The sequence below is a fragment of the Chiloscyllium plagiosum genome, unplaced genomic scaffold, assembly GCF_037043375.1.
Source record: "Chiloscyllium plagiosum isolate Xiang-an unplaced genomic scaffold, Cpla_swu_hap1 HiC_scaffold_10, whole genome shotgun sequence".
NCBI lineage: Eukaryota > Metazoa > Chordata > Chondrichthyes > Orectolobiformes > Hemiscylliidae > Chiloscyllium > Chiloscyllium plagiosum.
The window spans coordinates 23,718,139-23,730,955 of NW_028270148.1; the positions used below are offsets into that span (position 1 = coordinate 23,718,139).

General features: G+C 44.3%; 1 protein-coding gene across 5 annotated transcripts in view; it reads right to left on the reverse strand.

The window, feature by feature from the left end:
* ltbp1 (latent transforming growth factor beta binding protein 1) overlaps nucleotides 1-12,817 on the reverse strand; it is a 425,536-nt gene that overhangs the window by 140,331 nt on the left and 272,388 nt on the right. For all 5 annotated transcript variants that reach the window (XM_043695510.2, XM_043695509.2, XM_043695511.2 and 2 more), the window contains one exon: nucleotides 3,794-3,919. In XM_043695510.2, coding sequence (XP_043551445.2) covers nucleotides 3,794-3,919 — 126 coding nt within the window. The remainder of the gene's footprint in view (nucleotides 1-3,793; nucleotides 3,920-12,817) is intronic.

Consider the following 12,817-nt stretch of genomic DNA (forward strand, 5'->3'; position numbering starts at 1 on the left):
TTGAGAATTATAGCTTTAAGTCCCACTATTCTGAGTTTACCAACTGAGCAATAAATAAGCTATTCTGAGCACTTAGTTGATGGGTGAGAAATCCTTAGCAGTTTATCTTACATCACTTCTGAAATGATTTGGAGATGCCGGTGTTGAACTGAGGTGTACAAAGTTAAAAATCACACAACACCATGCTATAAATTCTGTGTTAGGATTGAGCCCTCCACTATCACCTGGTGAAGGAGCGTCGCTCCGAAAGCTAGTGTGCTTTCAATTAAACCTGTTGGACTATAACCTGGTGTTGTGTGATTTTTAACTTCGCTTCTGAAATGTGCATGTTATATGCCACAAAGAGAGCAATAGAGTTTGGTTTCATTTTAGGTAGACAACCTATCTAAAGTTGGGGCTGGGTGGTAGAATTTAGCTCAGAAGATGTACAGAGGAAAATTAAAATACAAGTACCCCAACGAACTAAGGTGTCAGAGCTGGAGTGAGCCATTGAGCCCATCAAATCTGCTCTACCATTCAATGACATCATGGCTAATCTGCATTTCCCCCCATAACCCTCAATTCTCTTACTGATTAAAACTCTGTCTCCCTCAAGTCTTAAAGATATTTAATGAGTCAGCCTGTACAGCCCTCCGTGGTCAAGAATTCCACAGATTCACTACGCTCTGAGAGAAGAGATTCCTCTTCATCCCTGTCATAAATGGACAACTCCTTATTCTGAGAGTATTCCTTCTGGTCTGAGACTCTCCCACAAGGGGGATAACCTACCTTCAAGGTCAAGCTCTTTAAGAATGATATATGTTTTAATAGGTTTCAATAAGTTTAATTTGTTTCAATGCTATCAATAAAGGAGCAAAGATTCACAACTTAAAGGATGGAAGCAGCAGCTACTATGATACTAATATTAAGCTTGCACCTAATGATACATTAATGCTAATAACTTTAATTTAAAGCAATAAAATAATTACAACTCATTATGGCACCTGACATAAATCTTTGCTGCACGCAGCTCCATCTTTCAAATTATGACAAACATTTCTACGTTGCTCTCATTTCCCTAAATAAATGCTTTTCTCCACTCAGAAATGGTGATGTTTAATGCAGAGATTTACAACAAGTAGAGCAGCTGTGTAAAACGCCTCTCCTCTCTGTGAGCGTCTTCAGTTGGTTTGCAGACGTCCAGCAGGTGACTTTGTCTTTTCTGTTTGTCCTATCAAGCCACATCCCTCGCCTCAGATCAGCCTATTCACAGATCATGAGTTCCACTCTCAGTGTCTGCTGTGCCAGGCTGGGCGTAAAGTACAAGTTTCTACGGTGGAACCTCCATGCTGTAAATGTGATTGATGACGTGTGTGCCAATCCATCATACTGACTAAAGGAACGAGGTGTTGTGGTTTGTGCACTGACACACAGACTGGGGAGTGATGGACAGCCTGTTAGACTATGTTTCAGAATGAAATTGGAGCACTGGGATTTCTCACTTGAGATATACACAGCCTGACAGAACGAAGAACACTGGCCAGTGAAAGCAATTTTTCAAAAAAAAAAACTAGTCTGCAAAACAGGCCAAATGTCTACAGAGCTTTTTTGCTTAAGGAGGTATTTTATCAAACTCCAAGCAGAGAGTGTGCGTATCCAGCACCAGACAGTATTTCCGGCAGCAGATACTCTAGTCAACCAGTTCCCCATTCCAGATTCGGAATTTTATCCTTATAGGTTTACGCTTTCACTTCTTTTGTTTTTTTAACAAATAAACTCTGCTTTCACGTTTGATTAATTCTGCTTCATAAATGTCAGGAAATAAATTCCATTTGACGAGCTATGGCTGCAGCTGCAGCAAAATACAAATTATTGCCGACTTTAGGTTTAATAAGCAGGTTCATTTTCTCCTTAAGTATTCAATTACTGTGGTTTTAAGATGGCTTATTAGATTGCAGCACTTCCAACAAGTGTTTCCAATCTCCCTCGCCAAGTCCAATATCTCTCTTCAAAACCTTCTCCTTTTCGCATTTTTTTCAGCTTCAAGTCTCCTGGAAACCAAGGATTGGATCTCAAACCTGGATGGCGGGAGGCAGGCTGCTTGGAAGAGGGAGCTACAAAGGGCTCTCTATCAGACAGGGCAATCTGTCATAATAATGCTTATCCAATGCTCCCCATTGGGCTTGTGGGTTTTGGATGAGGATGGGATCAGTCTCGGTAGTGACACCTTTCACAATCAGATAATGCCTAATCACTGGGACAACTGAGAGGAGGCTAGTGGTATTATGACTGGACTGTTAATCCAGAGATCAGGGTTTGAAACTCGCCATAACAGATGATGGAAGATTAATTCAATAAAAATCTGGAATTATGGACTATGACTCTGTTGGCGGAAAATCCCATCTGGTCCCTGAGGAAAGAAAACTGTCGTCCTTACCCGGTCTGGCCCACATGTGACTCGAGACCCATAGTAATGTGGTTGACTCTTATCTACCCTCTCGGCAATTAGGGATGGGCCCACCCAGAGACAACCACATCTCATGAATAATTTTAAAAACTCAGGCACAAAGAGTAAATAGCAGGGTCAAAAGCGTGCAAGAAAATCAGATTCCACTTTTTTTTTTAAAAATGCTGTTTTAGTGATAACCATTGATAAAAAAAAAACCCTTCTGGTTCACTAGTGTCCTTTAGAAAAGGAAATCTAACTGGTCTGGCTTCCATACGACTCCAGAACCACCGACATGAGCAATAAGTGTTGGGGAGAAAGTGAGGTCTGCAGATGCTGGAGATCAGAGATGGAAATGTGTTGCTGGAAAAGCGCAGCAGGTCAGGCAGCATCTAGGGAACAGGAGAATCGACGTTTCAGGCATTAGCGGGCTAATGCCCGAAACGTCGATTCTCCTGTTCCCTAGATGCTGCCTGACCTGCTGCGCTTTTCCAGCAACACATTTCCATCAATAAGTGTTGGCCCAGTCAGCGACACCCACAGGCCGTGAACAAAATACATGCATCTGGCTCTTTGGCCTCCCTGGAAATGGCTTCCAAAATAAAGGAAGACCCCAGTGAAGTGGGTCACAGTTAACTGAAGTCCCATTTAGGAAAACTGCAGCTGGATTCCACCCAAGTGTATGACACCCCACGGACATAGAGCAAACAGATAAGGGGGAGAAGCTAGATGAACACATGATTGGGAATAGAAGGATAAATGAATGGGTTCTTGTGTGAAATAAGTTGAGAGGAGATTTGTGTGTAATATAATTTCTGGTAGGACCTCATGGACTGTTTACTGTAAATTGAAGGTGAAAGCGGAATACCGCAGATTATTAGTGGAATTATTTGCTAGTTGCAGCTTAGTATTAAACTCATAAGAATGGATTCAGTGTTTTCAGTACAAACTGATAGACCCTGTTTGCAGCTATCTGTGATTTGTACAGAATGCACAGAGTGCTTTATTTCCCTTAATATTTCAAGGTATTTAGTATTTACATTGGTGAAAGTTAATTTCAGTCTTTGTGATTTGCAGTATGAAAGCTGTAGTGTATTATGTGGACATGCTCTCTACCATCTCAAGGAAGCACTACGGATTAAAATGACTGAGAAAAGTGCAAGCCTAGTACCTTCTCTCAGACTTTGATGCTGCTGTTCTCTGTGCTCCAGTCTTGTGATCACACATAACCACACACTATCCATCCATTCTTTAGCTATTGGGCTTCACTGTTATCCCTGGAATGTGCTCCGATCCTGCTGCAGGTTGTCTGAACAGAGTCCGTGGTTCAGCCTTTGAAGCATTACTTGGCAAAGAACAGGAACTCACCCACACAGCCTTGCCCCTCCAGTAGATCCTGGAAGCCCTGGTCACAGAGACAGCGGAAGGACCCAGCTGTGTTTTCACAGAATCCATGAGTGCCGCACACCGTGCTGTTTGCACATTCATCGACATCTGCAAATAAGATGTTACAACGATCAGCCTGACTCCAGGAAACATATAAAAAAATTAATAAACCTTACTGTGAAGGACAGGATCTACTCAGAGTAAACTGCTCGGGAGGGAGGCAGATTTCACAATCAGCTGGTCGAAGTGATTGTCATGTGAAGGCCTCAGAGCAAAAGTCAGACCTGAAATTAAACTCATAATGTTAACATAACTCCAGGTATTTCAAACTAACACTGAATGTGATGGACTCTGGTTTCTGCAAGTATTATTACATAGTAATAGTGTACCTGATCAACTATCCGTGGGCGGCACGGTGGCACAGTGGTTAGCACTACTGCCTCACAGCGCCAGAGACCCGGGTTCAATTCCCGACTCAGGCGACTGACTGTGTGGAGTTTGCACATTCTCCCCATGTCTGTGTGGGTTTCCTCCGGGTGCTCCGGTTTCCTCCCACAGTCCAAAGATGTGCACGTCAGGTGAATTGGCCATGCTAAATTGCCCGTAGTGTTAGGAAAAGGGGTAAATGTAGTGGAATGGGTGGGTTACGCTTCGGCGGGTCGGTGTGGACTTGTTGGGCCGAAGGGCCTGTTTCCACACTGTAAGTAATCTAATCTATCCAACCTGTTCTGTTTGAATGGAGAAGACAATGGGAGCTATGGGGCCACAAAGGAAAATGAGTTGGCTCAGGGAGAACCTGATTGATATTTAATGAATAATTCAGCGCATTTGAAAATGTAATTTTATCTATTCCCTTTTATTTCAAAAGTGCCTGCGGGAAGGATTAGGGTTTATAAAACGAATAACTAATAAAGCTCCATCAATATAAAATGTTGAGAAATCGCTCAGGGGCATGGCAGAAATGTTTTGTCAAGTGGTTAGGAGGTATAAGTAAGCCCCTTTTTTAGTAAACCTGAGACTTTCTCTTTCTGAGGTGCCACATGGCAATGAGGAATGAGGTCAAGTAAAGTGTACCCGAGTGTTCCACAGTCAGACTGCTCTCTACCACTCCACGCCATTCGATAATATCCCGAAACATCCACTAGAAGAGCAGCCCATTGTCTATCCTTCCTGCTGCAGGGGTTGCTCTCACCAAAGGGGGGGGGGGGGCACTTCTTTACTGCACCGCTGGTTAATAATCAAAGAAAGGAATGCGGAAAATTTAACATGAATGTCCCAAATGAGAGCTCCATTCACAGTAACCCAGAAACTGTGCTTGCTCTTAAAAAGCAAACATGTTCTTGTCAACAGAGTCTGCCATTGGCTATGGATGACCACCATTTGTTAGCTAAATCAAACTCAACAAAGCTCCTATTCAAGCTTGTTCTGGCCTGCACACTTGTTCCAGTTTTCGACTATTGCTCTGTTTCAGACAGTGTTGTACTTCAGGACATTTTCTGTCCTAAGATACTCAATGCAATGCAAGCTGGAGTTAAAATTTTTCATGAATAATTCTGCCGAAAAGGCTTATTGGAGAACGGCGAGGTTGTACAATATGTTGGAGTTTGACTGTACTACTCCACATTTATGATTGCCCTACAGTCAGCTGTGTAACCATAAGCAGGCGCAAAGGTGAAGCTAAGCATCTTGACGAAAGAAGGCCGGCTGGGAGAAGTCCGAGTCCTTTCAGTGCAAGGGGTTACCTTTAGCCACAGGGCAGTTGTGTGCCTGAGCAGGACAAAGAGTGGGGGGGAGGGAAAGCATCAAAGTGGCTGACAAAGAGGATTGTCTGGAAAATATAAAGATGGGAGATTGTGCAATCTTAAATATAAAACGCACGAGGGGATCTGGCTCATTTCAGCAGTGAAACGGTGTCACGTTGCAATGGCACTTTCACTGACATGAATTATAACTCTCAGTGAGGCGTTCACACATCATCTTTCTTCTTTGCTGTGAAGTGGCTCCAGCATCTCAGTGAGACTAAAAGTGGAGACGTAAACAGGGTCGAGGGGGATCAAATTGATCTCCAGATGCAGCCCGAACGCATCTGCTGGCCCCTGACCCCTGACCTGCAGGTTGCGAGACAGCAGAGTCTGCTCGGGGGGAAGGGGCACGATGTGGGAATTCACAAGAGTGAACCAAAATGGGACAGCAAGAGGGAGCCCGGGGGGCAGAGTGAGCCTGGCAGCATAAACATCACTATCCCACAGCACATGGCTGAACAAGAACAAGGATTGTGATTGGGGTGAGGGAATAGTAAAACAGATGAATGATCTTTAGGTGTCAGCTGAGGGGCATGTATTAGCCAGGACACCCCTGGCCTGAAGCACAAAGTCTAGGCTGCTGCTTCTGTGCAGACAAGAGGAGGGGAGTTCTCGATTGTAGCTGTGTAAACATTTATTCATCAATTAGCCCCTCAAACAGAAGTATCTGGTTGAGCTTTACGTGCGTGTAACTGACTCCACGTTCCAACAGTGATTCTACTCCCAAGGGTCTTAACTGGCTGTGAACCACACTGGGAGAAAGTGAGGACCGCAGATGCTGGAGATCAGAGTTAAAAAGTGTGGCACTGGAAAAGCACAGCAGGTCAGGCAGCATCTGAGAAGCAAGAGAATCGACGTTCACAGCATGAGCTCTTCATCAGGAAGATGCTCAAAACATCGACTCTCCTGCTCCTCGGATACTGCCTGACCGGCTGTGCTTTTCCAGCACCACACTCTCAACTGTGAACCACGCTGGAATGGCTTTGGGGGTGGGGTGGGGGGGGGGGGGGTGGGGGGGGTGGGGTGGGGTTTCCTTCACGACACGGTCTATTTCAGGAGCCAACAAGAGAGGGATTTCAGATAATGCACTCCACTGTGTTGTGTGGGGTTAAGCATTGAAGGTGCAGTGTGGGACTCCAGTAGTGAGGCTATGAGACCCTGAAGAGCCCACTAACATTGTCCATGAGGACCACAATTGATGGCGCAGTGGGAAATGATCCACTGGCCTTGGTGGTAAGGTAGCGGTGCCCTCCACTCGTTCCAATTGAATAATTCCCCTCTTTCATTGTGTCTCCAAACTAGACTCAGGAGGGATAACCTTCCAAATCCTCCACTGAGTTCAGAGAACAGAACAGTACTGTGCGGTGGGTGTTTCATTTGGTCCCAAGAACAGCTTCTTATCTCATATTCTCTGAGGCCACTATTGTTCACCTCATAACATCACCCAACTGAGTCCTATCTCAGCTCATGTGCTGCTGAGGACCTCACCCAGACCTTCATTACCTCAGATTTATCCATTCCATGCACACCTAGCTGAGCTCCCACATTCCCCTCATTGTAAACTTGTGGTCATCTCAAATTCTGCTACCTGTTTCTTAACATCACAGCCAGTCCTGTGTCAACACCCCCAAATACCGTGCTCACTAACCTACACTGGTTCCTAGTCAAGCAACATTATGATTTTAAAAATGTCATCCATTTGTCTGAATCTCCCACAGCCTCATCCCACCCCACCTTCATAATTTCCACAATCCTCCCAAATATCTACACTCTCTAATTCTGGCTGTTTTGCTTCCCAGACTCAACATGGTGACTGTGCTTTCAGTTACCAGGGCTCTGAGCGATGGTATTTATTCCCTTAACTCCTCCACCTCACCTTCCTTCTTTAAAACAGCCCTTAAAACCCACCTCTTTGACCAACTGCCTCGATATCCCATGTGGGTTGAAGTCTTATTTTGTTTTACAATGTCGCTGTGATTAAAGACACTAAGTAAATAATTTGCCATTGGTGTTAAAGAGGCAGTTTTGCAAATTGCTAATCCATCATCTAGGAAGGGTACGGGGAAACAAAGAAACTAGATGCAGAAATAGGCCATTTGTCCCCAAGAGCCTGTTCTACCATTCAACATAGAATCATAGAGTCACACAGCGTGGAAACTAACCCTTTGGTCCAGCCAGTCCATACTGACCATAATCCCAAACTAAACTAGTGCCAGCTGCCTCACTTGGTCCATATCCTCCAAACACTTCTTATTCACATGCTTATCAAAATGTCTTTTAAATGTTGTAACTGTACCCGCACCTAGCACTTTCTCAGGAAGTTCATTCCACACACAAACCATTCTCTGTGTAAAAGATTTGCCCCATATGTCTTTTTTAAGTCAAGAAATCCCCCACCCTTGGGAGAAGATACCTGCCATTCATTGTATCTACACCCCTCATGATCTTATAAACCTCTGTAGGGTCAGCCTTCAACTTCCTACGCGCTGATGAGAAAAGTCCCAGCCTAACCAGTCTCCCCTTAAATCTCAAACCTTCCATTACCAGTAACATCCTGGTAAATCTCTTCTGAACCCTCTCCAGCTTAATAATATCCTTCATATGGTCATGGCTGAGCCTCTATCTCAAGGGAATGGGGGAATAACCCAGCACACGTTAACATCACCGTTGCTTACAAAAAACAAATCAAAAAAAGGATTTTATATGCAAGAAAGCAGGAAGTCTTTTGTCTGCGGTAGATATAACAATTTACGTCTTCCAGACAGTAATTGAGACTGATCAAAATCCCATAGGCTCTGAGGTTGTACATTATTGATCAGGTAAATAACCACCAAGGGATTCCCTACCCACACTCATTGTCCCATTTCTCAAATGTTAACAGACCACACACTATATGTAACCATTATGGGCTTGAAATTCCTTCCTTGACAGTTTTAGGTAAAAAAGAAGGCAGTGAGACTGTACTGCAGCCAACTAAAATGATCAAAGGAACCATTCCACCACTTGCTTTTACTTCTAAGAAGAGGAAAGTTCCCAGGATAGGGAGAAGGAGCTCATTATCACGTCAAAACTGACGGGACCTTTTCTATTCATGCAAGCCTCAGGAAAGTAGATGCAGCAAATTTGATCCTGAGCCCAAATTCACATCTTTTCTACATTAGTCCAAATTGGCCCAATTTGACCACTTCCTAAGGAATTAGTAACATATTTCAGCTGCAGCTAGAACAGGTCTGCAGTCCTGTTCAGGATTGAACCAGGATCAAAGAGGAAATCAGAAATGTTAACTACAGAATCAGAAGTTCCCAAGGGGCATGACGATGAGCAGATTTCCTGAATTTGTAGGCACATGGAGTCACAGAGTCAGAGGTTTTCAGCAAGGAGTAAGGCCTTTCGGCCCATCAAGTCTGCGCCAACTTTAATTTTCCTGAATTGTTCCATGGTCCCTAGTTGAACACTGGCTGACCACTTTCCATTGACTCTTTATTATTGTCTTGATCTAGGATTGGAGTCTTCCTACAGCACTCCTCTCTCTTGTGACATTGTAAAGTTCTGGCTCAGACAGATTGTGAACAGGGAGTGTATAACTCCCTGGTGATGTCACACATATACAACAAGGTTGATCATCATCCTGAGGACAACAGTGAATCAGCAACCCATTTTATACCCAGTCCAATATTCCATTAAACTTAACCATTTAACCCAACATGCTCTCCCTTTGATTGCTGATATTTAATGCACTATTATGGGTTGCAGAATGGATAAGGGAAATGGGAAAAGGATCAAGGATGAGAGGGCACACGTTTGTGATAATTGGCAAAAGAAGCCAAGAAGAATGCTTCTACACTGAGACATGGCACGCAATGCTCAGGAATCTGATAAAGCTATCGAGGAGTTACAAACTGAATTAGATTGTTAACGAAAGAGGAAAAATATACAGAAGTTAAAGGGAGAAGGCTGGGAGTGTGGAATGACACTAGGCACATTACTAATTGGGGGAGAGAAAGGTACAGAGAGAGAGAAAGAGTGAGAGACGGTATGATCAACCCACAGGCCTCCTCAAATATTATAACAATTGTGTGATCATGAGAATCCCAGAGTCCCTGCTATGCTGATTCCAGTGCCCATTACTTGACCTTGCTCAGTCAAAGGGATTAAATCTTCTTTAGTCAGGTGCTGCCTAAGAACCACAAATTAGCTCTTTAGTCCCAAGAGATTATTGAAACTCAGCCTGCAGTCCCTGGAATGGAGAAGCCAAATGGGTAGATTTGATGGAGGTTTTTATGGTTTGGCTCAGGTTATTTTTGAATCCTTTTACTGTTGGAAGGGCATCCAGGAGAAGCAGATCAAACCTGAAAAGCAGAGCCAGGTCACCCACAAGTGACATTCCAAAATATTTCTGTGCACAAAAGGTAGCAGAAATGTAGAACTCTTTGACATAAAACATGACAAGGAACTCATTCAATCAATTATTTCACTTAGAGTCATAGAGTTGCGCAGTACAGAAACAGAGCCTTCGGTCCAACTCGTCCATACTGACCAGATATCCGAAATTAACCTCATCCCATTTGCCAGCACTCGGCCTTTACTTGTTTCACCAGTTAGCAATAAAAAACATTTTAGATTTGGATCCGATGGGCTGATATCAGATTGGAAAGTCCTTTGGGTAGAATATTGATTTTACACCCCATTTGATTTTACTCTTCACTTACACGCCTCTCAAAATTATTTACCACTTAAAACCCACCCAATATCACTTCTCCTTTACACCTCGCGCACAGTTACTCTTCATTCAGCGCCCACAAACACAAACGTTGCTTCCCAGCCACTGACACAAGCTGTTTGACTGTTTGAGCGCGAACAAAATTGTTCCCCTATCTTGCTGTTGTATTCGACACTGAGAAAAGTTTTTGACTAAATAGTCACTCTGTTACTAAGACTGCCTCCTACTGCCTCGGTCTCCACTCATCTATTGCTGAGACTCTGAGATGAATTATCTGAGTGAGATTTGTGTGAACTAAAGCTGGAAGGAGGTATTTAAGAGGACACTGGATTATTATTTGGATTAAAAAAAACCTCCTGCCCTAGGGTATGGGCAAAAAGCAGGAGATTGATACTAGCTGGTGCAGGCACAACAGGCTAAATGGCTTCCGTGTGCAATTCTCTGATAAATATTTCTGGAGTTAAGGCAGATGGGAGCAGCACACAGGTCGGCCATGCTCTGACTGAACAGCAGAACAGACTCAAGAGCGTGAATGGCCTCCTGCTGTTCCTAGCTTTGCACAGATGAGCTAAGTGTGGTCTGATCTGACCAGATGGTTTCCTTACGCAAAATTTAATCTCAAAGAGTGGACTCTCACTGCTAACCAGTTCCACTACTATATATCCACTGTAACAATGTAGTGTGAGCTGAAAGTGGTATGGAAAGCCTGAGGTGAAAGGAGGAGCCAGCTGCAGTGGACACAGAGGGAGAAGGTGGGGCTCGAAGAAAATAAATGAAGAAAGAAATGAAATTGACAGGGTGGGTGGGAGGAGGGGCACTGCCACGAAACTGCTGTGGGTTTTTACTGACGGGTATCTGGATTGGCGTTGTCACAAATGCCACACCTGAAGTTGAAGACAAGATTTAAAACTCTTAATTAAGGCAATTTACGCTGCTTTTATGCTGCTGTTTATTTAGGTCAGGTGCCAGGAGACCTCTGTTCATGAGCCAGCTCCTAATATTGACATTAGTGCATGTTATTCCCATAGCTCTGGGATTGTGCCGAAGGGATAAGGCAGCTGGCTTTAGCTGCAGGAGTGCAGGCAATTGTCTCACAGAGAGCCCCCCACTTCCCATCTAATCACAAGCACTGGAAAACGAAGGCCTCGTCAGCCCAATGAAGGCACTGGCATTCTGCCAGTCTTGAGGAAGGTCTGTTCCCCAGCTTTTCTCTACAATTTCAGAAATACCAGACTGGGGAAGCAAGGCTTACTGCTCATTCTCAAGGGTGGAGGGGGAAGTCTGACCTTTCTGCTAATCTTGACAGGAATAATTCTGGATTCAAACGGCCTCAGTTCCATCTCCTAATAATTGCTTTTTTCTGCTGACTGAATGTCAAAGCGCAAGTCAACAGCCCTGTAATGTCCTTCTCAGCTCTGGGCAGAAGAACTCAATGGCTTTGAAACTCCATTTCAGTGTCAGTTTAGGGAACATCCAGGTGACCACAAGGAGGACCAGGAAAAAGAGCACTTTGTAGTTCAGGAGTCCATTATCATGAGCATTGCTTTCAGTAAAGCAGAAGAAAGAGATTTCAGACTCCTTTGTCAAAGTACCTGTTCCAACCTGAACTTTATAACTTCAATTTCCACCTCCCACCGAACGGCAATGACTGTGGCATGCCCATCCTATGCTATTTGTTTCACCCATTCGTGTTCTTAGTGGGGACACTCGCATCCCAACTGGTGGTAAGCTCATTCTTAATGAAGAGCTTAGGCTCGAAACGTCAACTCTCCAGCTCCTCGGATGCTGCCTGATCGGCTGTGCTTTTCCGGCACCACACTCTTCGACTCTGCCTTCCTGAAACGCTCCAGTCCCCAGCTGTGGGTAGACCTACAATCCTGATAGCTGACAGCTACAAGATTTACACCCAGTGACAGGGAATGAATCGCAACAGAGTTCCAAAACTGGATGATGTGCAGCTTGGAGGGGAACTTGTAGATGCCAGTATCCTCATGCATCTGCTGCCATTTTCTTCCAGGTGGTGGAGGTTAGCGGTTCACAAGTTGCCATCAAAAGAGACTTAGTGAGTGATTCCAGTGCATCTTATGGACAGCACACATTGCTGCTACCGAGTGCTGATGGTGGAGGGAGTAGATGCTTGTGGATGTGGGACCAATCAAGTGGGCTGCTTTGTCCTGGATGGTGTCTAGCTTCTGCAATGTTGTTGGAGCTGCACATGTCCAGGCAAGCGGGGAGTATTCCATGCCACTCCTGGCTTGTGCCTTGTCCATGGTAGACAAACTTTGGGGGGTCAGGTGCTGAGTTACTTGTTGAAATTTCCCAGCCTTCTCAAACTTACAATGCCAATATAGCTATTCTTGGACTATGCTAGCCTACAGTTAGTTTTGGGATAGGAAACCGAGAGGGTAAAACACACTTATGTGTCTTAAATGTGTCCCCTTTTGGCATTCCATACAATCAGGGTCAATCCTTCTCTATCCGCTC